Below are 25,751 nucleotides of genomic sequence, written 5' to 3' on the forward strand. Positions count from 1 at the left end.
AGTTGTACATGCTTTAATTAGGAGAATCACTGGTTATTACTCACATGATGATACTGCCTGTTACAATCCACAGCCTGGTGTCCAAGATTACTAACTGATTGGCCAGACAAAACTCTGTTAATATTTCCCTCCAAAGTTGGTTCATTTGCTGCAGATCTTAATATCCTAGTAGCAAATAAGGCTTCTTCATTTTGGCAGAAAGTAAAATAGAACAAATTAAATTCAGAATTTTATGTCCTTTAGGAAAAATATGTAAGAAAAATATGTATTCTTGTGATCCAACCTTCATATACCTGTAGGTATATAAAGTATTCTATAACCTGAATTTGAATCAAATATAGAAACTTAAGAACAACGATATGCTATGGAAAAATTGGAAGGGTTTGATTTTTTTTTAGTAAGGAACTGATGACAAAATAAAACAAAACCCAAGAGAATAACTGAAACAAGCAGCTGGATAATAAATTCTTAATGAAACAAGGTTAACCTCACTCCTCCACTTCAGAAGTGGCGAGTTATCTAAGTATATATAAACACAAAATATTTCAAGCCATGGGGAAGGTAAGACACAAAAATTTTCAAAATAGACTTTGGAGTGCAGACAGTACAGAAAGAAATGCAACATTTATTTGTTGCATCAAATAACAACTTGACTGGAGTAAGAAATCAGGAAAGATCCCTCTAGAGTCACTACCATACATGGAACTGTTCACATCTCAGTCTTTGCATAGTAACTACAACTGCCATATCAACTGCTCCTGCTTAGGAATGTTATACCTGAAAAAAACCCTCACCAGACAATGACTCTTTTCCAAATTTCATGCCTTTTTAGTGTGACACACCTCTCAGAAATGTGCTCCCTTAGCACTGATGACTTGGCAATTATTTGATACACTGCTATTCTCCTCCAAGCTATAGAAGAGGCCCCTGCAGAATATGGCCAGGTGAGATTAATTTCTGAAATCATATACAATTGCTGTTGTGAACAATTATAGCTAGAGAGGGAAGAGCAAATTTGAATTACGCCTGTGGTCTAATTTTCTCAGTACTTGTCATTCCCTTTACCACCTCCACCAGGCTGTAAAACCTCTTCCTCAGGGACAGATACATTAATGTACTGAGGAACTGAGGTTCTTCAGTTCAACAGCTGCTACTGAAGCACCTCCCTAAGATAGGTAACATAATTCTAAACTGCTTTTCCTGACACTACCTTCAGGATTTTTAAAAGCACTGCATGCTAGAAGTGCACTAAAGCCTGGGTACCTGTAGAGTTACTTGCTCATGCCTCAGGGATAGCAAAAACTGTTCGCAAAGGCACTAAGCTGAATTATCTCATGAAACTTTTCAGGCTTCACCCCAAAATAAAAAGGTTCAGTCCTTTACTTTCAACCCAGCTTTCACAGGATTACATTGGTATTCTCCTTTCCATAGTGTTTCCAAGAGACATGAACAGAAAATATTACTTCCTTTTTAGTACTTCTTTTGTACTCTAGGAAAGCAAAGATCAAAAGAAGAAGCTGAGAACAGGAATTCAGCCTCAAACACACAAGTTAGTGAGTCAGCAAATTTCTGCATTTACTGTAATGAAAAATGTCAACTTGTAGATATCAATTTTTGAACACCAGCTTATTTTACTCTTTTGGTCCTACTGGTGAACAATAGATACGTCTCAAATATAGCGGTGGTAAATGTGAGTGGAAATGAAGCAAGACTAAAAAGATTAATATAAAAGTCTCTCTTGCAGCCATTTCATGCTAATACAGAAAAAAAAAATCAGTACTTAACTGCATCTGAGTTTAGATTTCTCTACAACATTTGGGTTTTTTTTTTTTCATGTGAAGCATAAAAAGCAAACCTCTCTGGCTCTTAAACTCAGAATTAAAATTCTCAAAACTTAGAATTACCTTTAGATTTTGCTCTATCTGCAGAACTTATAGCTTTCGTACAGGTCTTTTTGAAAGTTTCTTTTGGTGTTTTCTTTTCACTGACTGGAAAAGACTGCTTTGAAAGTAAACTTGGCCTCCCATAGCCAGAACTTCTAACCAATCCATGAGGACCGTGTGAAGGTTTCTTTTTATGTACAGGTGCTGGTCTAATATTCTTATATAACATTGATTTGGTTGACATTGATTCTGATCTTTCATTCTTCAAGGAACAAGACCGAAGAGCCTGTGACAGAACACATTGATTTAAAACAAGTTTTAGGCCCTGCTGTAAACTGAGGGTAGCATTCACCAGGCAAAAACATAGAGCCAGTTATCAAAATTACACAACTATAAGACTCAGGATGATGGCAAGCATTGTTTTAAAACAAATCAGTAGTAGGTAATGTTGCAGAATTGTACTGCTTCAGAACTACACATGGCAAATATTTTGTACTGGCTCTAATTGATCTGGGAAATTGTACTTTTATTTTAATTGTACTGTACATTACAGGGTCTTTTGCTTGCCAAATAAGGTAGGTCATGACTATAGGCTAACAAACACAGTGAATACAGAAACCCAGCCTTGAAAAAAGGAATAGTGGCAGGCAGAGGAACTCTGCTAAACTTGATCATCAAAAACAAAGCACACAACTCCTAAGACCAACAAATGAAAAAGTTTAGCCTGTTTACCCTGATGGGCAGTCCACCAGGATAAACCAGCCAAACCTCTATCCCTACAATGCCTTGCACACACAAAAGATGATTGCCTAAAGGAATGTGAAGCTAATTTAGAGGATGCAAGGAGAAAATAATTTGGGGATGCAGAGATAAGATTTGGGATTACATAAATTTCATGTTCTGGGATGTCTGAGATGATTGTAAGAATGTGCAAAGTTCACAGGATCTCTAGGGAAAGAAAAAAATATAGGCACAGAAACAAGTCTGGGAAACAGAGGAAAAAAACAGATTTAAAAAGCTGGTGACATGACCAGGTTGCTGGTCAGCACACTTGTCTGACTCAACTGGACACTGACCATTGCAGTCCCTCTTATATTCTTACTGAATTGCATTTCTAACTGCTCTCTGTGTACAAATGTTCCCTGTTCCAAGCCTGTTGTGCATTTACACGTGTCCCTCCAATGCTCACGTGCTCAGAGACATCACTATCTTGAGCTGAAGACATAGCATTACAGCAGCCTTCCACATGTTGGGCTGGGACAAGAAGTATCCCACTAGTCCCAGTATACACTGAATTTGATGACCTCTAACAGTAGCCACAGCAACATGAGAATTTCAAGAAAAAGAACAACAGTCTCTCAATTTCTTAAAATCAGAGTATAATCAAGTGACAGGCAGTCTAAAAATACATACCTTTAAAAATTTACTTCCGTATAACAAAAATCTGGTTGATAATACTTACTTTTTTAGTTCTGCTTCCTTGTGAAAGCAGAGAGTCTTGTCCTATTTTTTCTCTTAGTCTATCAGGCTGTACTTCATTGGTCTGAATTTCTTTCTCAGTCATCCTCTGAAAGTTACTGTCATTCACGTTTGTCTGTAGAAAGATGCTTTCTTCTCTGTTAAACTTTTCAACGAAGTTTTTCTCCCAAGATGTATTACTCTGTGGGTCTTCAAAAGGTAAGTGGCTAATGAGGTCATTTTCTGTGCTGCCTACCAGTTTCACAGGACTACAAGAAAAAAGAAGCCATATATAATAAGACTTTTGCCCTTTGCTTTTCTATCACTCTGGAAAAATTACAGCATTTTTTCCTTAGGTATCAGCTGTAAAAACTGTCTGAATTTCAAAGAGCTACCAAGCCTCTTTTAAGACCCATCTTGCAGATTTAGTCATACAGATTCACTTCCATGCTGTGTAAAAAGAGCCACTTCCCAGCAGCAACTGTTTTTGTGGAGGTAGCAAAATTGGCTACAAGATAAACACCTGTAAGCCTGCAATTAACACTAATTAAAAATGAGCAGTATTTCTACTGAGTGCAGCTACATGATAAACTCCCCGAACTCATCTGCTAAGCTGTATTTCTGACAGTTGCAAGGCCTGTGCTGTCTGCTTTAGAGAGAACAGTTGCAGCAAGTAAGGGGAAGCATGGAGCATAGGTTAGTAAGAATCACAACAGTGGGATTTGATCTTAAGAGGATTTGAATTTATGATTATGGAGTTTGGAGAGCTAGGATAGGACGTGGGCTGAAATCCTTGTATGGGGAAGGGGAAAGAGCAGAACACTGGGAGAGCAGAGATCCTAGCTGTGAGAATTATGAACACTTCTTCAAATGATTTGACAAACATTGCTTCTTATTACCCGAAGTAAGAATGGGAATCCCTGGTCTAAACTTATTAACACTGTATAATTAATTTTACAGTTCACTGCAAATGCCATAATGCCAGTGCATGATGCAACAAAACTTCAGTATTTAATTAGAGAAAGAGATAGATAAATTATTTAGTAAGCTATTTTTCACAAATTGTTAGCAACTTTAAGTAACTATAATTCTTAAAATGCATCTTGAAATAAATACCGTTCAGGGTCCACATCAAAATTTCTGGTATTACACATATGTCCTTTAATTGTTTTCATCAATTCTTCCACAGTAGGTAAATCTAAATAATGAGAAATAAATACAAAATAAGTTAAAAAACCACCTAGAAAAAATATTTGTTACAAGGACATTAAAAAATGTTTCACAAACGGACTATTATAGATATTACTAGTTCACTTGTTTTACAAGCTTGTACAATACATGCCTTCCTTTGAGCAATTTACCTGAATCAACAGTTGACATGTTTTTTGCATAGATGTCATTATTTTGTGGAATGCTTTGCCCTAAGCCTTCTGAGGCTGCCACTGCAGAATTCTGCTCAGGTTTCTGCTCATCAGTGTCGCCCAAAGACTGATCAATGTGATGATATGCCTGGTATAGCACTTCCATGTCATCAGTGGTTTGGCCATTGGAAGTACCTGAGAAAAGAAGGAGGCTTGTAGGAGACTCTACTGGATTTTCTGTTTTAGGAAACATCCCACTGGAGCCTGTGTTTCAGTTACTAATTTGGTCTATGAGGTTGGTTCAGCTACTAATTTGGTTATGTGACGAAAGTAGTGACATCACTTATATTTAAAAAATCATTTAAAATCTCGTTCTTCCTATAAAAAGAAACAGTTGCCAAGTTAATTAGTGCCTACTAAACTGTCTCAACTACAGTTTGCATTCCTCTCCCCTATTCTCCCCCACCTCAGTATTTTAACAGTACTAAAATTAACAGCTTATGTTACACGACTATTTTAACAGGTGCCATCACACCAATAATCTGGATATGAGTGGCCTGTACTTTTGTGTGAAGTTTGATAAGAGAATGTATTTAATAATTCTGTTCAATGCTGCAAAAGAAATAACCAGAGGTGATGGTATTTAAATATGAAATTGCAGCATCAAAAGCTACTTTTCAATACCAAGTGTTTAGCATAAACATCATTATGTGCTGAAATATTTCCTCCTGCTTTCAAAATTTGTTGGCAAAAGCCAAGGGCTTTATGTTCCCCAATAATCTAAGAACAAGTGAAGACTCTGGAGTCACCTATTTTAATAAATGAAGATTTTAGGGTTTGAGTTTTGTTGTGTGGTGGGTTTTTTAATTTTTCTTCTTTTTTTAAAGCACCCCTTACCTGCTTCATTCATTTCAACTGCACTGACTTCTTCAGGCTGATCATGTTTGCCTGGAGCTACATCTGATGTTTCAATGGCCTTCTGAAGCTCTACAGTCGAATCTTGTGAATCAAGGAATACAACTAAGAAGATAAATGTTAAAGAAAACACAAATCCTCTTATTTATATTTTGCCACACTGGAATTAGACATATACCAGAGCTTGATGTCTTAGGCATACAAAAAATACTATGTAGATTAATTTATTGCCATTAGTGGAAAACCAATGAACTCCGATTACAAATCTGAGTTCTGCATGGGTATAATAAATATAAAATTACATTAATGATCACCTTGAAGTGTTAATATGTAGATTATTTTTAACTATTTCAATTCAACGTATTTTCAGTTAACACAAGTTGAAAAATATCAAAATAGTAAAAATCAAGTAAGCAACTTTCAAAACGCAACATTTAATCTTCTTCCACTAATCAAAGTTTATATTTTACCTTTAGCCAGCATGCCAGTGTTTGCTTCTTCCTAACAAAAACAAAAAACAAAACAAAAAACCCAAACAATTACTTTTTGAATATCAGGGGAAAAAAAATGGACAAACTTTAGAAGTTGGTCCAATACCTAAAAACAGTTTTTAGAATTAAGAACTAAGGAGTTATTAATTCTCCAGTAATATGCACTTTTCTAAAACCCTCCTTAGAATGCCATGAAGTTCTCAACATCACGTACTCTATAAACTTTTATCAAGTGGTTAGAAATCAATGCAGAGGAGCATTTTTGCACCTTCCTGGTTTTCTTTTATTGCAAATTGAGAAACTAAAGTTAAGTAGCAGTAAGAACATTATTTACAGCTCTATTCTAACTTTTTAAACATTTATTAGAAATACCACTCTAAAAAATTTATTTTAAAAAAATGAAAAACCAAATAAGTTTACCTAGTGAAGAAGAATACATGATGCTCTATAGACTTATTTTGAAAAAAACCCAAATCTTAGTGTGTACTCCAGGGATGCATCCAATGCTCCAACCACGTGCTACACGTGAAAAGACCTGACCAAGCCAGGGGACAGCAATGCCCTCACAGCTCATACAGTGAAGACTTTTGGGTCCTCTGTACAAAAGGCTTCTTTTTACAGAATTACTTCCAGTAGTCTGTGTCACTTGCACCTCAAAAGCGTTGCGAGATTAAGCACTACCCATTCTGAGGCTGAGTTTCCATCTGAGCTCATAATTTGTGCACTTCCATCCTCATTTTTTAACTAAAGGAGGAGTAAGCAGGAAACCCTGTGAAGAACTTAACCCCTTCTATGATTTATTACAAAAAAGTACATATCCTTAATAGAAAGATATAGTCTGAAAGCCACTATGCTATTTCACACAGTATGTATCATATAAAGGTTTAATATATTTAGTTACATATTGCAGAGCTTTTAAAATTCCTGCAAGTAATAGAAACATTTAGCAAGCTATACCTGTTCTTGAGGACTTAAATCACCTCCTGACACAATGCTTTGATTCACCTGATCTCCCTCAGTTTTAAGGGCGGGATTAGTATCTGTTTCTTCTTCAAAATCTTCACTGTAGCTACCTAAAAAAGTAAAAATAAATGTCAAATAGAATGAATACTCAAGGAAGATAAAGCAGTAAGGGACAGCTATTTCCTTTTCCCCAATGCCTCATCTAAGAACAGCTACTGCTAATGATACTCCTTTTACAAATGCAACAGAAAGTTTCCAAAATCGAGTGGGGTACTAAAACTACAGTGCAAGTCACACATAATATCTTTAAATTCAAAGGAAGCTTGCCTTGTGGTCAGATATGCTTTGTCTCCTCAAGGTGTATTTGAACTGACCCCTTTTATTCAACTACTCTCTCTCACTTAGGGGTGAAATGATGCAATTCCAACCCTGTAGATTAAGTACTCTGTACATTCACTTTTACAACTCCAGCACTTCTGAGGCTCAGAATCTGTAACTGGCTTCTTATGACCTGCTTTGATGGGTCAAAAGCCACTCTCAAGAGTAAGCACTATTTAAACCCAAGTGTGTCAGAGAATGAACTTTACAATTTTACAAGCCAATCGCTTTTCCTTCAGTTACCTAGACACTTTCACAAGTTTCAGTTCTCTTTTGCTATATCTCTCCCACTCAGCTCCTATGGTTACAGGCTCCAGTGTCTGCATTATCTTTAACACTTAAACCTAGAACCCTTGCAAAACACTAGTTCATCATGTGTTGTTTATGTGTTTACGGTTTACAAATACATCCTCTTTATGCTTGGGAAATTCAATCCTGAAAACAGGACCTCTCAAAAGTTCAGCTGAATATATAAATTTGAAAATACAATGCATTAATTTACATGAATACACACAATGTTCATATGATAGCAATGAAGCATAAAATAAAGAGGTATCACAAGTGAAAGACAAATAAGCAAGAAATGTAGCATGGAAAATTTGTGAGGAAATCAGATTAAGAGTAGTACTGCAGATTACAGAGATTAAATTCAGGTATGAGAAGATGGCACAAAAATACAGATGACAGTTAAGACACCGGAGTAACTAAAATTTAAACATGAGAGGTTTTTTTTATTTATGTCTGATGTTGGATTTTTACTACTTTTTTCCCCTTTTTTTGTCTTTTGGTTCACAATTAAAAGATTAAGATTAAAAATCCACTTAAGAAAAAGCACAGAAGCAAAAGTAATCCCATTAACCCCTCTGTATGAATAACAGCTGCACATTCATAATGCAACAACAGCCTAAAAGACTGATGTAAGAACTACAGGTAAAATAATATACTGTATTACCAGATTTCTCTTCATGTGCAGGTTCTTCTTCTTTTTCAGCATTTTCATTTCTGAGAAAGAAAATGAAAATTCTACTATCTTTTTGGATAGCAAATAAATATACTTTTTTCTTGGAACTTTACACTCTGATACTTCTTACAATTTATAATAAAAGAAAAAATTGTACCTTGTCCAACAAATCAAATCAAAGGTAAGAAAAGTTTAAAGTGTCAGCATTTATTAAAATAAAGTATTTCCCAGCTAAAATTCTCAATCTAATTCTTACAAGCACTCCCTTTCCGCATTCTTTTCAACATCTACATTAACTTTTCAAAAAATATTTTTATCATCAAGGTTTGTCTCCTGTTCTGACCCTGTCATTCTGGATTAACAAAATAAATTTAAAAACTACCCACCTCTCCTTTCTTTCTCCTTTTCCCATAAAACAGAATTTTGTCCTTATCTAAAGCTCTCCAGAATTCTGCCTCTCCAACTGTTTTGGCATCAGACGTTGCCTCTGAACTCAGTATTTTCAGCAACAGCAGCCTGAACTTCCTTCATCCATTTCTCTCAGAATGTTTGGACTTACTTTCATGTAACTGATTATAAATAGAGTTGCCCTAGTCTATGAAGATTAAGTATGTTTCCCCTAGATTAATTTGTAATATCATGTTTAAAGTGACACAGAATCTTTCCTGATCTATTTCCTTCTTATTATCAGTTGTTACCTCTTCATTCAGTTATTCCTTACAATTATGAATGTTGAGTTGTTACTACTGAGTTATGCACAAGACTGTGGAGCTACATCCACTCATCACTAAGTCATTCTCTCACTTTTATTATTGAGCTCATTTCTGTCCTTGTCTAGAAGAAAAAAACCTAAACCACAATAAACAAAAAAAAAACCTGATTGAAATTATATACAGAATATCATCCAACAAAATCTCAGTGGCCATATCCAATCCACATGCACCCACTAATATCGTCCACAACTTTTCTTCCCTCTAAATTACCGTTCAAATGGTGCTAGTATGACAGAATCATTGGAATCCAGCTCTTTATTTAATCTTGAATAATCAATAGTAGAAGAAGCTTCTCGTTCAAGCTTGGCAAAGAAGATCTCTTTTTCTTCTTGTTCTTCCAAGGTATCCAATCCAACTCCTACAATACTTTGATTAGGCCCGGAAGCTAAAACTGAATCTAAATTTCAAAAAAGAGAATAAACTGTGTCTGTGCTGTATGTACACACAGAACAGGCATAATAGTTAACAACAACCACAGACAGACTCATAATGTACTAATGGTATCAAATCATCACAAACTAGTACTAGGAGACTTTAGTTCACAGCTGACAAATTGAAGAATCCCATCTTGAAATGAATTAAGGTAAAAGGTTTCTAATAGTAACTTATTTGGATGTAGTTAATTTGATGAAATGGTTGTGCTCTCAGTTCTCACCATTTGTTTCCAGACTGTCTCTACTCAGAGAGACAGCATCTCCACTACTTTTCTGAAGCTGCATCTTTTCCACATCCATATTTTCATTACTTTCTCCCACAGGCTGTGAAGTGTTCCGCATCTTGACAAAGTTTCCATTGGCTTCAAGCATTCCTAGGAAAAAAGTTGCAAAATTCTTGACTACCATCTAAAAAGCTACTTGTATGACACATCAAGTCTTCTAGTCTCCTTCCAGAACTACAAGTTTTAATCTTGCATTGCAATTGCAAAGATATGCAGACTCACGAGTTGCATTCACCTAATTTCCACTGATTCTATATGTAAATCTTGTTTAATTAATTAAGCTATTATAAACATTATCTTCCTGTCCTTCGTATTTGCACACATACCTAAAGTTCAGCACGAGTGAAATGCAAAAAATGAGTTACCATCATATTACTCATGAAAGACAATTTCACGTACAGACCCGATACAGAAATTGACATTTCTTTCTTAAAACCCAGTTAATTTTATTTGATTTGCTACCTCAGATCACTGCAGATTTTTAAACTTGCTAAGCCATTGGTTTAGCAGCTACATTTCATTTGTTGCTTAAAGGCTATAAGGTAAAAAATAGTAATCAAAGTATCTAAAGTCATTAATGAACACCCAGTTCTGCCATTCTATACATTTATGTAACTACAACTTGTAGTTGCTCTCTCCTAATTGCGATTTCACTGTTGTGAGGGTTCACTATCACCTTAACAACTCTTTGCTGGTTCTCAGGCAGAACACTGCCATATCTACTTCCTTATGGAAGACTAAAAGCCAGATATCGCAGGACAGTGCTAGATCAAAAACTCCCTTCTGCCTGCCGGCAAAGCACACACGTTTATACTTAGATTCTGAGTAAGTTCTCATTGGAGAAGGGATAGGAGAAAAGCTGCTTATGCATTTTATCAAATGACACATGAAATTATTCAACAGTTCTCACAGAAGGGAACAGAAACTAAGTCTGTTTTTTCCAACATGAATCGTAAGTTGGTAACACCCAGAATTTTTCATCCTGCCTGTCCACAAGATGTTGAGATGTAGCTGTGTCCTTGTGCTGAACATACCAGAAGGGGTGAAGACACTGACAACAGCTCATTTCCTGCTGCAGGAGCCTGGAGGAGATCCATATATTAATAACACTAAATCAATGTTCCATGTGCTGACCAAGTGCTTCAGCTCTGGGATCTTGCTCTGTTCTCTACATGGGCCCATACAAGTCCCATTTAAAAATGCCATACTTGCCTATATCATGACAATGGAGAATCCTTTCCCTTCGGAACTGAAAATTATTCAGGGTGAGGGAAAGTGGGAAAGTAGGAGTCTCAACACCTTTTCCCTCCCTAGGGAAAAGCCCTCAGCACATTCATTCTGATTGTAAGAGCCTTCTTTTTAAAAAGTAGAATAGGTTTATTTTCTTGATTGTAATGACAGTCCCCTTGCATGTCTTATTGGGAGGCTAAGTGCATAAGACTCCACATCTTGGAAATCCACATTCCTGTATCTAATCTCAGCTCTGTCCTCAATATAGAGCTCTGACTGACTCGCCTTGAATGCAACAAATGTCAGAGTCATTGTCTAAAGGTCAAGCTCCACACATATAAAAAGTCAATGCCTAAATAACTACATATTGCTACACTGAAAAGTAGAAAACGGAAAGCTCAAAGTGCTTAACAGAAGTAAAAAAACTACAAATAGCCCATTTCTCGGGTAGCCAAATGAAGTAATTTAAAGTACTTTATTCAGATGGCACTCTATTCTAGTTATCAAGACAGCAAATAGGAGTCTGTTTGCAGCTGGGTCACAAGTATTTTACAGAGCTTTAGATTAGCCATAACCTCACCAGACCTCCAACACCCTGTTTTTGAATGAGAATATATTAGCAGAATCAAATGCTAACTGCAACTGACCTCCTATGTAGTGATTTGCAAGAACGGCAAAGGGATTATACAACAGTAAAAAAAAACAATTAGAATGTGTAATGGAACAAAAGCTTAAGGAAAACATTTTCCTGTGTTTTTTTTTTTTAATTTAAATCATCTCATATCCAGTGAAATTTCTCAGCAGATGTACATTAATCTTGAAGGTATCATGGGTTTATGTAAGCTATCTAGTAATTTTAAAGTATTTTGCTAGTCAAGGTTTGAGTCAAATCAGAGGTTTTTTAAAAAATCACCTTCCTTAATAATCTGAAAATCAAATGTTTTTTCTGCAGCCATTAAACTTTGCAACTTAGCCACTCCCAACACCCACACCCCCTCCTCACTGCTAGTGAATATTTGTTTTCTCTCACCCTACACAGTCTGAACTCTGAGAAACCTATCAAACTTGGATAAAATATCAACGCACATGGATTTAACAGTCTCTTCATTGTGTTTTTGGCTGTTTGAACAGTCCCACAGATACCAGTGAAGCTAGCAAGAGCCATTTGTTCTTGTGGAGTGGTTACTTCTTACTTCTCTTAGAAGCATCTTGGGTAGTTATTTTGAATGCCAAAGGTTTTGCTATCTGTATGTTTCTAAGCAACATTTTGTAAGGCTAATTATATATGGTATTATTTTTTAAAGTACAGCTACTTGAAATAATTAAAATAAGAACCTGAGTTTCACTTTGAAGAATATTTTTAAGTACCATACTTGCAGAGAAACATTTAAAAACATAAATACAAAGGACTCAAACTGATAATGACAAACATCTACTTCAAAAAGTAACTTCTTTTTTTCCTAATCTGACCAAGACTGTCAGAGTTGAGTCATTTTTCCTTTTTAATACCATATAAAATACAGTAAATTTGTTACCCTCAGAATTGTCTGGACTGTCAGAAGTGAGGGCTCCTTCTTCTTTGTATGAATCTTTCTTGTCCTTATGAAATTTTTCCAACATTTTGGATTTAGACAAAGCCTTGCTGCAAGATGCACTGGAAGATTTAGAGGGAACTACTTCTAAGTGTACATAAACATTATAAATTTTAATGCATAGTGGACAGGGAATAAAGAGAAGAATGAGACGTGAGACTTCAAAGTGACACTTCTGAAAAAGTAATACAGTTCAGTTTCTTGTACACTGAATTACCTCTAATTTTCTATCTGTAAGTAAAAACTAAAGTTAATACTTATAACTTCTGGAAATAGAACTATTTTTCTCCATCCTTATTTTTAAAAAAGATTATTGATCCATGTATACTTTGTATTCAATTACACTGTTGTAGGAGCTCAATAAATGACCTGAAAACAAAGAAAACTAGTAAAACTACTGCAACAGTAAAAGGTTTTTAGTATGAGGTTTGAAAGAAAGCATGTAGACTAGTTCAAAGAAAAGTGGGAAAACATAGGTACATAAATATAAATTACTACTGTCTTTATCACTGTCAGACATAAGAACTGCATTTGTTTGCTCAAACCCTTGTGGGGACTTGCTCAGCAGCAAATAGAACTAATGTCTTCCATTCATGTTACCAGAATTAAGTTTTTGATAACAGCCTCCATGCTGAAAACTGCTCTCATGATCAAAGAATCATAGAATGGTTTGGGTTGGAAAGGACCTTAAAGATCATCTAGTTCCAATGTCCCTGCCATGGGCAGGGACACCTTTCACTAGACCAGATTGCGCAGAGACCCATCCAATCTGGCCTCGAACACTTCCAGGGATGGGACATCCACAGCTTCTCTGAGCAACCCATTCAGTGCCTCATCACCTTCACAGCAAAGAACTTCCTTCTAATACCTAATTTAAAGCTACTCTCTTTTAGTGTGATACCATCCCCGTTGTCCTGTCACTTCATGCTCTTGTCAATAGGCTCTATCCATCTTTCTTGCAGGGTCCTTTCATGTACTGCAAGGGCACAGTTAGGTCACCCTGAAGTCTTCTCTTTCCTGGGCTTAACAAACCAAATTCTCTCAGCCTTTCCTCATATAAAACATCCTCCACCCCTCTAACCACTTTAGTGGCCTTCTCTGGACTCTTATATAACAGCTACACTACAGCCTTCATATACCTTAGGTTAGCCAGATGGTCTGTGTTAGACTTTGCCATCTCAAAATTGTCACGGTGGAAGAGGCTTCAAAACTGAATAATTCTGATAAAACTCTTAGTTATGGGTCTTTTGAGTTCACCTTGACACAAAAGTGAGTAGACTAGGACATCAAGTTTAATACTTTTGCTATTTAGAACAGGAGTATAGGGATATGTGACCAAAACTTAACACAGCTCAAACATCCAAGATAACTAAAGGAAGCTAGTAGAGCAAGGAGAGAAATGGCATTAAATCCATTCTGATACAATGCATAGGTCCTTTATTCCCTCAGCTGATGTGTAAGCTCACAAGCAAGGCACTGCTTCTCTAGATCTATATTCTCCCACACTTACTGGGAAACTAGAAGTGTTTTCAGCATACCATCTACTATAAATAATGAAAACACCTAATACTTTAATTTGAAATAACTACAGAGGTCCTCCTATTCCTCATATTTCAAGCATTAATCCTAATTTGAGAAATAATTTTTAGTATTTATCTCCCAGGCTGAGATGCTTTACAGCTATTCTATGCAAATGAGGCTTATGAAAACATATACATACATTTTCTAGACTGCACATAGACTCTAGAATAAACTAACACAGGAGATATTCTATAGTCTACAAACCACATCATGAACACGATCCAAAGACCAAGTGCCAAATATTTCAGTGTCATGGCTCTCCAAAACACTACTGATCTGCTTGAATTTAACACCAATGCCATGCTTAAATCAGGAAAAGTTAAATGCTATTGTCTTTTATACAGAAGTATTTAATGGACCAATGCCTATAATTCCTACTTATTTGCTGGAGTTTCTTTTCAGATAACAAAATGACCCACATAAAATGCTGAATCTAAAGTTACACTGACTGGAATAATCCTGCAGATTAAACAATTAAGGTTTTTAATTTATACCAACTGCTATTTCCATTCCTGGGCAGCATGAACAAATCAGCACAGTCATCAGCAAAGTGAAAAGAACCACATCAACAGAAAATAAGTAAAATGCTTATCTGACTGCTATCTTTGAAATTAAACAAGTATAACAATGAATATTAATATTTATTGTGTATGAAATGCAGGAAGTGTAACATACTTTCTATTTACTAAAGACATGCTTAATACAGGTGAGAGCTTTTTGTTCTGATTTTTGAAGTTATTTCCTCTTTTCCCCAGGCTGACATTAAGTACTGTCTGTCCTACTACATCACTACATGTAGTGATATATGTGGCAGCTTGGTCAAATGGACAGTTTCCTAAGGATTTTCTACAGGAAACACACAAATAATACAAATTTGATACTGAATAAATGTATCAAAACATATTTAATCAAATACCAGACTGGAAATCTGGATGGGGACTCTTTTGTTCAGTATTTTCCACTACTTCGGCATGGTTTTCTGTCAGTTTCTTCTCTTTTCTCACTTTAACAAATTTTATTTGAAAATCTTGAAAAGACAAACAGCAGGAACAGACATGCAAGCAAGACAGGACAGGAATTCTTAGTATCCAATTTCTTTTTATCATTTAAATTACAAAAGCAAGTAGAAAGGGCATCACTTAGGTCTCCAACCTGTCCAATATGGAAGACAATGTCTTGAATCATAATTTGCACATTTCAGTTTAAAGCTGAAGAACAAACAGTTTAAACGTGCCTAGAATAACTCATGGAGTTATTTTAAAATGAACTTTATACTTCTCAGCTAAACAGGCTATTAGTATAACTCTCTGTCTATTTCCTGGCATTTCTGTAACAAGATGCCTTGGGGAAAAAAAACGAAAAACTGACAACAAGTAAGTATAGAGCACATATTTAATCTTCTCCTTTTTATCTTTCAAGAAAGCATGATATAGATAGTGAAATAATTTAAAATCAAAACCTCAAACCGAGCAATATATCAGCTTGGTGTATTACACAAGCTAATTATCCAGGCTTCCTTCAGATAACATTATCTCTTAACAGTCACACCCAAAGACATCAACTTATACATACGGAGCATGCATTTGTAATGATAGCAGTGCCACACTGTGGGTGAAGGCAAGATTTAAGCATTTATATAAGTTTGATTCATGATGATAAAACAACTTAAAAAATTCTAATTCTATTAGCTGACAGTCTACTGACTATGTCCTATCTGCAACAAACATAAAGCTTCAAGCCTAGAAGGACACACAAGGGTTTCCAATAATTTTTGAAGCATGCTGACATTACACTTTCCAGAAATTAAATTCATCTTATTTACATGTTGTTAGCATCACAGCAGTGTTATTGTTTTCTCCCGTAAGAAATTATTTTGCCACTTAGGAGATGATTACATATAACCTTACAGAGAACTATGAGTCTAAATCATTATCTTTTCAGTCATTTAGTGCAGTAACTTACATCACAAAATTGCTGTGCCATCATCCACTTTTAATAGGTCTGAGCACACACCACACAACATACACCCTGAGAATATTAGACATGGCAAAATGGTATTTGACAAAGTACTTGGAAGCACACAAGGCAAACAGAGGAAAATATGAGCAGTTTTGGAAGACTATCCACACCTGAATTCCTTATAGTCACCCGACCTGTCATTTTAGAACACCACAAATACATCTACATGAAGTAAAATTATAGCCACATAAAACTGCAGAGGAAAACTCAGTTTATCCCAAAGGTGGCCAAGGTGGTCTCCGCAAATGGCTCTCTTTTGACTCTATGTTAACTGCCCTACAACTGGACCCTACCTTGCAGAAAGGCATTCATCATAGCACACATTTTGCAACTGCTACCATTTACAAGTGTCCAGTGTGACAAATATATCCCTTTCCTCATGGGACACCACAACCAGGAGATCCACTTCATGCCACGGAGTTACCACATTCTTGCCAAGACAGAAAGAGGAAGGCTCTTTAGGAGGAATTAAAAACCCCTCTGCTTGGCAGTACTAAAGTAGCAGGTGAGATATGGCATATTGCATATGCTCCATGAGTGTGGTATTCCACACAGAGTGGTGACAGAGCAGTAAGTGAAATAAAACTAATAATCTGCCTGGCAAAAACGGTGCTCAGGGAAGAATTCTGTGCACACATCTGGCACATTTGGCGTTCACTCCTATAGTCTCGGCTTTGCTAAATCCAACTGCCAAGATGTTGGATCTTGGAGTTGAAATGCATTACACACAGATTACTTTCAACTCCTTCCAAAAAAACCCCAAAACCCAGCCCCTCATCAACATATTCATGAACATCAACTGTTCATTAATATGAACAGACTAGCTTCTTTTGCATGTAAATTGATTCCATATGGGCAAAACTGGTAGGCTCACCTTCTGAATGTTTTTCTGTTAAATGAGAAGCTTTTCTGAAGGAAGACCTTGAAAAGCTTACCAGATATTTCACACATCAGTAATCTGTAGATCAAGTTTGTTCCAGTTCTAATAGCTTTACCTCTAGTTAACCTGGACAACTGATAAGATATTTTTATTTTCAAAAATTACAGTGGTGGAAATTGTTTGGATGGAACATCTCAATATAATCTCATTGCTTCTTGAGACTGTTTTGAATTTTACTTAATCCACACAAGCACTGTTCTCTAAAACTTGTAATTACCCTGCCCTTTAGGAACCTATTCCAGTGTGTTTTCTACCATAAGAAGTATCAAAGTTGGATTGCCTCAAGCATCTCAGAAAAACCATGGAAACATGCTGAGCTTCTGAAGTAATTAGAATTTTCTTTGATAGTATGCAGAAAAATGAGGTCATGGTAACCTATTAATCCTCACATTGTCCAGCAAGAACACTTCATACTTACTTTATTTGAAAAACTGTAAGGAAATCATCATATCTCATAACCCCTGATAAGAACTTTCTCAAACCCATCTGAGTTTTATATCAACATCTTAAAAGGCCAAGACCAAGAAGTGGCGGTACCAATAGGTGTTACCAAGAAGTCCAGGTACCACCTCTTAGGATTAAGCCTAAATGGCACAACTGCTGACTGGGATTTGACTCCTCACTAAAACAACACTGACAGCTAGTCTTAAAATTTGAGACTGCCAGCAGTATTTTAACTCTGTCAGATGAAAAAACTGATTTTTGTAACTTTCTGTTAAGGTCCACTTGCAATTAATATGAATCATGAAAATTAAGAAACCACCAATTACTACAAGAAGAAGAGGCAAACATCCAGTGTTAACTCATTACTACAGGTTTTACTACCCAACAAGAAGACAATAAAAAAATAGAGGTGGAAAGCTTGCAAACAATTATATATTTTCTTCCAGAACTATATGACCGTGTCAATACTGAACCAGCAATCATGTCATCACAGCCCATTTTGCCTTGAGCCACAGTTATTGGCAAGGGAAATGTTGAGAATACTGAAGATATACATCTTGAATTCAACTGGTGTTGAAAAGTTTTTCTTTCTTTGTGCTTTTTCAACTTACTACAGATGTTGCAGTTAGCATATGTTTATAGAAACTGGTCTTTTTTCACTACAGTTTTGAAAACAGAAAGCTATAAAAAGTCAGAATAAATAACAGGTTGGCTACAAAACACATATACCAATATTTCTGCAAGTTCTTCAGTTATATTTTCTAACTATTTTATTATTTATAATGTGCTTATTTTTTACAAGGTTTATTAATTCAAAAGCTACAGAAGAAACCTAGCAGATAGCTTGCATACAGCTTGAATATGAACCATTAAAAATACAATCCTATTTGACTTTTATGCTTTACAAACTTGCACTGTAACACCTAAAACACTTGAGCGGCATCAGCTTAATCTCAAACCAGGCCTAACATGCAGTATGAGAAAGAACTAGCCTGACCCCCTGTGGCCAAAACATTGCAAAACTTCAAATTTACCACCATCATCCGAGTCTTCCTCAGATAACCACCAGGGCACTGAATCCTTTTTCTTGTTTTCTTTTCTCCTGGGCTGTCCCAAATTCTCAAGAATGCTGGACTTTTTCTTTGAATTTCCAAGTGAATCATCTGAAAGAGACTGAATCAATTGCATACAAGATTAAAGAGAGCTTTTATATTTTTACATTGTTTCAGTCACTCAGTTCTGGACTTCTGAGTCCAGATGCCTCTCATTACTCCCCACCATTCGCCTTTTTTGTATATACATAACAAAACTGATTAAGAAACAATAACTATATTCCTATGGCATAATACTGTATATTTTAATAATCCCACTGCCAGAATTTGGATACGTTAAAAGTTGACTGCTTCAGAGAATGGATGTTCAAATGAACAGCATAATCAGCTCTTTTTCAATTGGTTAAGACATGTAAGAACCAAAACTCCGACTATATTCTTGATGATAATGAATTACAGCAGAAACAATTTTATCTTGTCCTTGCTTTGTATGTGAACATTATTATTAATATTCTAAAAATAAATGTGCACTAGCAAATAACATTCTAGTTACCAGCAAATCAGATTTCAGAAATTAATTTCATAGTTTGTATTCATGGAATATAATAGAAATGACAGAACCATTCCTACCCAACTGTGTATTACACTTTCATATGTGTTAGTTGTCCATGCTGATTTTGACTGATGGCCTAAATCAATGGAAAAAAAAATCTGAGTATGGACATTGCATTAATTTAAGTTACTGGTAAGTAACAGGAAGGAAAAGACAACTAACCTCTGCTCTTTTCCTTTAATAAAGTTCTTTGTGGCCTATAGCAGGCTTAGAGCCACAATTAGATATCCATGCACTGAACAAAGAAATACTCATTAAACTACTGCACTGCAACCTTATGTTCTGCACATTCATTGTGCAGCAAACTGGGGTTAAGTGTCATCAAATACCTTCTATATACATTTTTAGCTACAACTGTTAAAGCCAATTGTCCTGAAGTGTCTTAGAGAACACGGTGCACAGTTAGTAAAATCCATAAATGGTAAGAAACAAAGAATTCACATATGAAATGCATAACATGGGAAAATTTCAAAAGCTTCACTTTTGCAATAGTCAGAAATAAGAAAAACTGATAGTATAAACCCAATATTAGAGGCAACAGGACTGTGGATACTTAAATGTAAAACACAAGGGTATGTTTTATTAAAACAAGCCTCTGCCTTCTATTACATTAAAAACACTGTCATAAAAGCCTACTTTTACTATATGACTAAAACTTCAACTTCTCTGGGCTTAACAAGAACATTCAAAAATCAAATGCCAATTACATAAAATTATAAATTAAGAAAAAAATTATAATAAAATATTCTTATCAGTATTTATGATCAAGAACATCTTCAGAGCTTTCAGTTTCACTAGAGAAAACTAAATGCCTGTCATGTATCTCAGAAAGAAAGAAGTGCTCTGAGTCTTGCACTTTATAACACTAAAATTTTAATAAATTATGAAACTACTAGACAACAGGATGTATTGCAATTTCTCTAAGTTGGCTCTGTGACACAGAACAAAACAGCTTCAGATTTCTAATAAATATCCTACTAATAACAATTTCCTGACACTAGTCACAACACAAGTACCAATGCTATTGTCCCCAAAGATCAGACTGCCTCTGCTAGTTGGAAGCACTGACAGGTGCTTCATGCAAGCAAGATCTGCTATCACTTGCTGTTTCTTTTTCAACCCACAGTATCTTCCGCTCTGCAAGCAGAACTTCAGTGAATGCTCATGCTCCTTAGTGGATTGTAACTGAAGAACCTGCAACTCCCACAGGCTGTGCTCAAATTCTGGAATCTTTCCATGTCCAGCCATCTTGTCAACTGCAGACAGTAAAGCTACAGCAGCTGGGAGAGAAATGCTGACACAAAAATACTGGCACATTTTCCCCAACATGTCTCAACAGCAAAACCTTGATTTTTTTTTTTTCCTTCCTTTGAAAAAATGGTAAATCAATCAATCAATCAATCAACTTTTCGGACTCGCAATGACCTCTCAGCACCACTAAGTGGCACCAGTTTTTTCCTTCCTCTCCTCCTCTCAGCCTTTCAGGAACACAGACACACAGAAAGTACCAGTTGTTTAATCTCAAATAAAAGCCTAAAGAGGCTAGGATAAGAACTAGAGCAAGTACATGGCGCATCATCAGCTTACCACCTCCTTTGCATGTGAGGGAACTTAAAACTTGATCTAAACCACTCAGACTTTCGTGACCAGTTGTCCTAATTAATTCATGAAACCAGTATTTTTCAATTAAATAAGTCTACTCCAAAATGTGCTTTTATTACACAATAATATGTTAATCTATTTGATCTTTGAATAAAAACCTAAAATGTTTCTCTAACACGTGTGGTGTTTCTCTTCCAGATACTATTCTACAGATATTTTAATAAGGATGGCATAGCCTTTCCTTTTCAAAGTCTTCCTTCTCAAGCATCTATGAATATCAAGTAGAACAAAGGTCCACTTAAAATACTAGAAGCAGACAACAGCTTTTTCCCAACATTGCTATGAGTCATCAAAAAAAGGGCAATTAATTCAATTAACTGATGCACTGTGCATTAGAAAGACTTCCTCACATTGTATGTCCCAAGAGAATGGCACAGCAAACACTGAAAACCTGGAGCTAAACCAGTATGACAGATGATGCTTAGTGGAAATCCAGTTGACAATAGGAGGAAGCACACCACAACAAGATACTGATGGTGAGGAGTGGATGGACCACAGGAACACAAAGAGTGCAGGAGGAAAGATTATGGGTGACAACAGGTTATCTTGGCAAGGGGTTTGGAAAAAGCATAACCAGGCAGAGGGAATCATTAAAGGATTTATCCTACAGGCAGTCATTGTTACTACACATTTGTATTTCCTCCTGTATAATGATAATAGTCTAGAAAATCCACTGATAGCTTTTAAAGTTCAGTGTATATACCAAAAGACTTAGTTTAATCCTCATATTAGACCTGCATCATCCAGCTGTATATACAGTCTTTTAACTTCATATGTTTTAATCACAAACATACATACACAGCCTCATCCCACAGATTCATCAAGAGTTATTTAAAATGGAAAAATCCTGCTCCATTTCCTCTTTGAAAGATTTGCTTAAATAACATTTAGTCTTCCCCAAACTACTGAGAAGCAGATTTTACTACTCCCCACCTGCTGTGACACTCTCAACACAAAGATCACCTACAGAGAGATTTCAAGAAATGGAGCACATCAGTTTCTCATCTTTCTAATATTAAAAGGCCAAACACTTTTTATAAAAAACAAGAGCAAAGAGAAGGACATAGCAGAAGATGCCTATGTAAAAATAACAGAGAGTAGACAACATAATTGTTATTTGGGTATGTACCTAGCTGGCAAAAAGCATAATGAATATTTTTAATAACTGGATTAGCAGCTTGAAAATAACTTTGGATTAAAATTATAAAAAAATTAAGATATGAATTGTTAAAGTTACATTCTCTGGGATATTCCAAATGCCACTTATAATAATTCAATAGTTATTTGGATTTTTTTTTTTAATGAGCATTCTCTGTATGAGCAATAGCTGAGGAGGAAGACGAGCATGTCAAATGAGGAATAAAATAGTAGAAGCAATCACATGCAGAGTTTTGACAGATGTGCATAACAAATAAAAGAATAAAACTCCTTTCTCTTCCCCAGAGCAACTCCCTTTGTAACAACAGTAAGTAAAGAATTCTGAAGGAAATGCAAAGACTAGTTTTATAATTTTACTCACATTAATAATTTCAGTAAGTTCAAGAGTGCTAACTTAGTTACATCATTACTTTTCACAAGTCATTAAATTGTAACACAGACTCTACTTTAAAAAAAAATTCAAGCATACATTACATATAACAGAGACTCCAGAAATATTCTCTGCCATCATTAGTTAAACTTATATACAGAATTAAAATCTAGTAAAGGCCTTATGTAACAGTATTTATGTTTTAGGGTTACCATACTGTGTTCTTACAGACCAGAGGGCAAGTTCTGAAATTACAGGTCTAATTTGCATTGAAAAAAACACATCTAGTCAGGGCATTCAGATCATGTCTGATTATCCTTAGCTTAAGTCACAACCCATAGACTTGCATGATTTTGCTAGTACTGAAAACCATGAAGCACCATGAGGAATTAAAGGAATCTAATTCAAATTTTCTAGTCATTACAAGATGCTTCATTTTACACAAGAATTTTTATATATAATTCAGTGAGAGTAAGCACTGAACAGAAAAATACATAAATTTTTAAAATGTAACTTGTGTGTATATATAGGCAGATTTTTTTACCTCATTTTCAATTATAAATCAATTTGAAGCTTCTGGTACTAAGGAGCACCAACAATAAAACTGAAACAAAAATCAAGAACCAAGGGCTCTTTCTGAAGATACAACCAGGCAATGACAAAATATTTATTTAATTACAAAACTCTTCTCTTGATTTCAATACAAGAAAATAGTATGAATTTAGCTTAGCAATTAAGACATTGCAAAGACCAATAGATGAGATAGCTATGTTAATTATGTGATAAAAGCACAGCTGAATCTTACATTTCATATTCTTCCATACTTAATTTCCCCCATTTTAAAATAGAGAACAGGCATGTGACCTTGTTCTCAAACATACCTCTTTCAGAAACTCTTCAAACTGCTCATCTAATTCCTCCTTTGAAAATCGATGAGCCATAATTTGCAGTTGGATTTTACCTTCCAAACAACTGAGTCTAAAAAACCTAAAATTTAAATTGAAGTTAATTAAATGTATTCTGAAATTGATGTAACCTAATGATTTGCTTGAATAGAGCTACAAGCAAAAAATACCTCACTCCAAAACTTAAGAGATGACAAACACCATTCTCCCATTCCTTACCAACTATGCACTGAGACAATCAGTGCAAATGTACCTATATCACCCAAATTCCTTACAAGCAAAATACTCATTTCCAAAACACCAGCTTCAGCATTTAAACTTTGAGGGATAAATAAAAGGATTCACTTCAGCATCTTTACAGTTTTCTTCAAAAACTAAATTTCTTAGCAACACAATTAAACATTCTGTTAATAATCAAATGAGAATCTACTGCAGTAATATTTCCATTTGAAAGGTGTTTAATCCCTTTCTATGTTTCTTCAGCAACACTGGGGACATCTGGCATTGTAAGCTTCGTTTCATCATCTCTGCTGTGTTTTGGATTTAGTAAACAATAAATAAATACATGTAAAGCTTTTTAAGGTTAGGGAATGGCATTTGGTTTGAACTGCCCTGAGGCTGAAAGCAAATGACACTTGCCCCCCTCTCCTTCCCCTAAGTGTGCATCAACTCCTCAGGTACAAAATATGCCCAACAACCCAAAGGCTGAAAAGCTTTTGTGTATCACACTGCTCAACACATATGGCTGCCTTCAAAACTGCATATGTACGGCAGCATTAAACTGCACTAGCATCTCCCCGCCTGAGAAGTGTGATGTAAACATAAAAGGGCTAAACATTTGCAAAAGCGCTTTTACCATTAAATAAAACTTCTCCCGGCATGGAGCCCACTCAGTACACAGGACTGTTACCTACCTAGTAAATTGATTTTGACAGGCGAGTTGTGACAACTGTTTCCTGCTTTCACTCCTTATCCATCCATAGACCACCCGACACTTTGGCTTTGGCAGTTCAAAAAAAGAAGTTATATAGCAGACTGCCCAGGCGTTGGATTCAGCACGATATCCTTACGTAAGCATTTGGACAATATCTCTGAAAACATGGTAAGGAGATTAAGAACATTACCTCTCAGGGCACACATAATCCAGTATCCTTTTATACTTTCACATCAAAGAACACTTGATGTTAAACACAGGATGCTTTAGCAATTTACTAACGGTGCGTGTTGCTTTAGCAAGTGGGGAATATTTAATTCTAGCTTTGCCAGAAAAACAAAGTGATTCTCCTGACATTATCCTTACTTCTTCCTACCTTAGAATGACGGCTTTCTTCTGCCTACCCTATAATTACATCTTTTATAAAAACTAACAATATGTAACCTGAAGGACAACAAACATGTTTACCGTTTCAGTAACAGAAGATCAGAGGCAAACATTAACCTCAGCAGATATACTTTTCAGCCGTATCTTCAGACCGGGCGGCTCACAAACGACTCTGCGCACAAAACAAAGGCGGCACTGGCCGGGGCATAAACTACAACACAGCGCAAACGGCGGAAGTTTTGAGAGGTATGGCTAAACCACGGGGGTGGAGGAAAGCTTAAACAGCCTAACACATTTCACGTAACCTTTCAATCATTCCAGCCGTGACCCGATCCTCTTCCTCCTCCGCCGGCTTTCCCTGGAGCACAGGCGCGGCTGGCGCACGGCAGCGCGGGGCTCGGGGACGGGCGGACCGGGCCCGGCTCCAAGGCCCGACGGGCGCCCGGGGAGCAGCGGGAGAGGGAAGAAAGAGGCCGCGGCTCGGAGCCGAGCGCTGCCCGGGCACCGGGCACGCACCTGCACCGCGCCGGGCCCCGCGCAGCGCGGCCGCCCCGCTCGCCGGCGGCGCGGTTGCCCGGGAAACCCTCCCGGCCACCGTCCCGCCCGCCAGCAGGGACCGCGCCACGTGATTCCGCCAGATCCACCGGCTTCCCTCTGCTCCGCCCGCCCCGCCGCGGGACACATGGCACGGGAGCGGCCACGCGGGATGGGAGGGGACGGGGTGCCATGCCCGCGTGCCCTCCGAGGGACACGCGAGGGGACCGGGACCGGGACGAGCCCGGGCGCCATTGACGGGCGGCAGCGGCGGAAGGGGCGGCGGGCGGAGCGGCGCCCCCTGGCGGGTGGTCCCTGGGCTGTGAGGAGATGGGGTTGGGGAGCAGGTTCCATGTCCGGGCCTCAGGAGCCGGCCTGGAGTCACACTCGCCCCACCGAGCGGGCACCGAAGGCCCTCGGCAGCTACAG

At 36.8% G+C, this 25,751-nt stretch overlaps 1 protein-coding gene across 8 annotated transcripts in view; it reads right to left on the reverse strand.

Annotated features, from left to right (window-relative positions):
* CEP162 (centrosomal protein 162) overlaps positions 1 to 25,399 on the reverse strand; it is a 44,419-nt gene extending 19,020 nt beyond the window's left edge. Inside the window, exons 1-16 of one of the 8 annotated variants that reach the window (XM_072926619.1) lie at positions 25,094 to 25,399; positions 24,906 to 24,999; positions 24,382 to 24,558; positions 23,444 to 23,549; positions 18,742 to 18,880; positions 9,839 to 9,991; positions 9,394 to 9,580; positions 8,402 to 8,451; positions 7,066 to 7,181; positions 6,088 to 6,118; positions 5,600 to 5,722; positions 4,703 to 4,897; positions 4,458 to 4,539; positions 3,346 to 3,610; positions 1,905 to 2,169; positions 45 to 184 (exon numbers count right to left, since the gene is read on the reverse strand). In XM_072926619.1, coding sequence (XP_072782720.1) covers positions 45 to 184; positions 1,905 to 2,169; positions 3,346 to 3,610; positions 4,458 to 4,539; positions 4,703 to 4,897; positions 5,600 to 5,722; positions 6,088 to 6,118; positions 7,066 to 7,181; positions 8,402 to 8,451; positions 9,394 to 9,580; positions 9,839 to 9,991; positions 18,742 to 18,880; positions 23,444 to 23,503 — 1,806 coding nt within the window. In that variant the 5' untranslated portion in view covers positions 23,504 to 23,549; positions 24,382 to 24,558; positions 24,906 to 24,999; positions 25,094 to 25,399. Of the gene's footprint in view, positions 1 to 44; positions 185 to 1,904; positions 2,170 to 3,345; positions 3,611 to 4,457; positions 4,540 to 4,702; positions 4,898 to 5,599; positions 5,723 to 6,087; positions 6,119 to 7,065; positions 7,182 to 8,401; positions 8,452 to 9,393; positions 9,581 to 9,838; positions 9,992 to 12,666; positions 12,786 to 18,741; positions 18,881 to 23,443; positions 23,550 to 24,381; positions 24,559 to 24,869 lie in introns of those variants that run through there. The other 7 variants (XM_030267538.4, XM_030267540.4, XM_030267539.4 and 4 more) reach the window with 7 other exon arrangements.
* Between the last annotated feature and the right edge of the window lie 352 nt (positions 25,400 to 25,751).

Source organism: Taeniopygia guttata, chromosome 3, assembly GCF_048771995.1.
Source record: "Taeniopygia guttata chromosome 3, bTaeGut7.mat, whole genome shotgun sequence".
NCBI classification, from domain to species: domain Eukaryota; kingdom Metazoa; phylum Chordata; class Aves; order Passeriformes; family Estrildidae; genus Taeniopygia; species Taeniopygia guttata.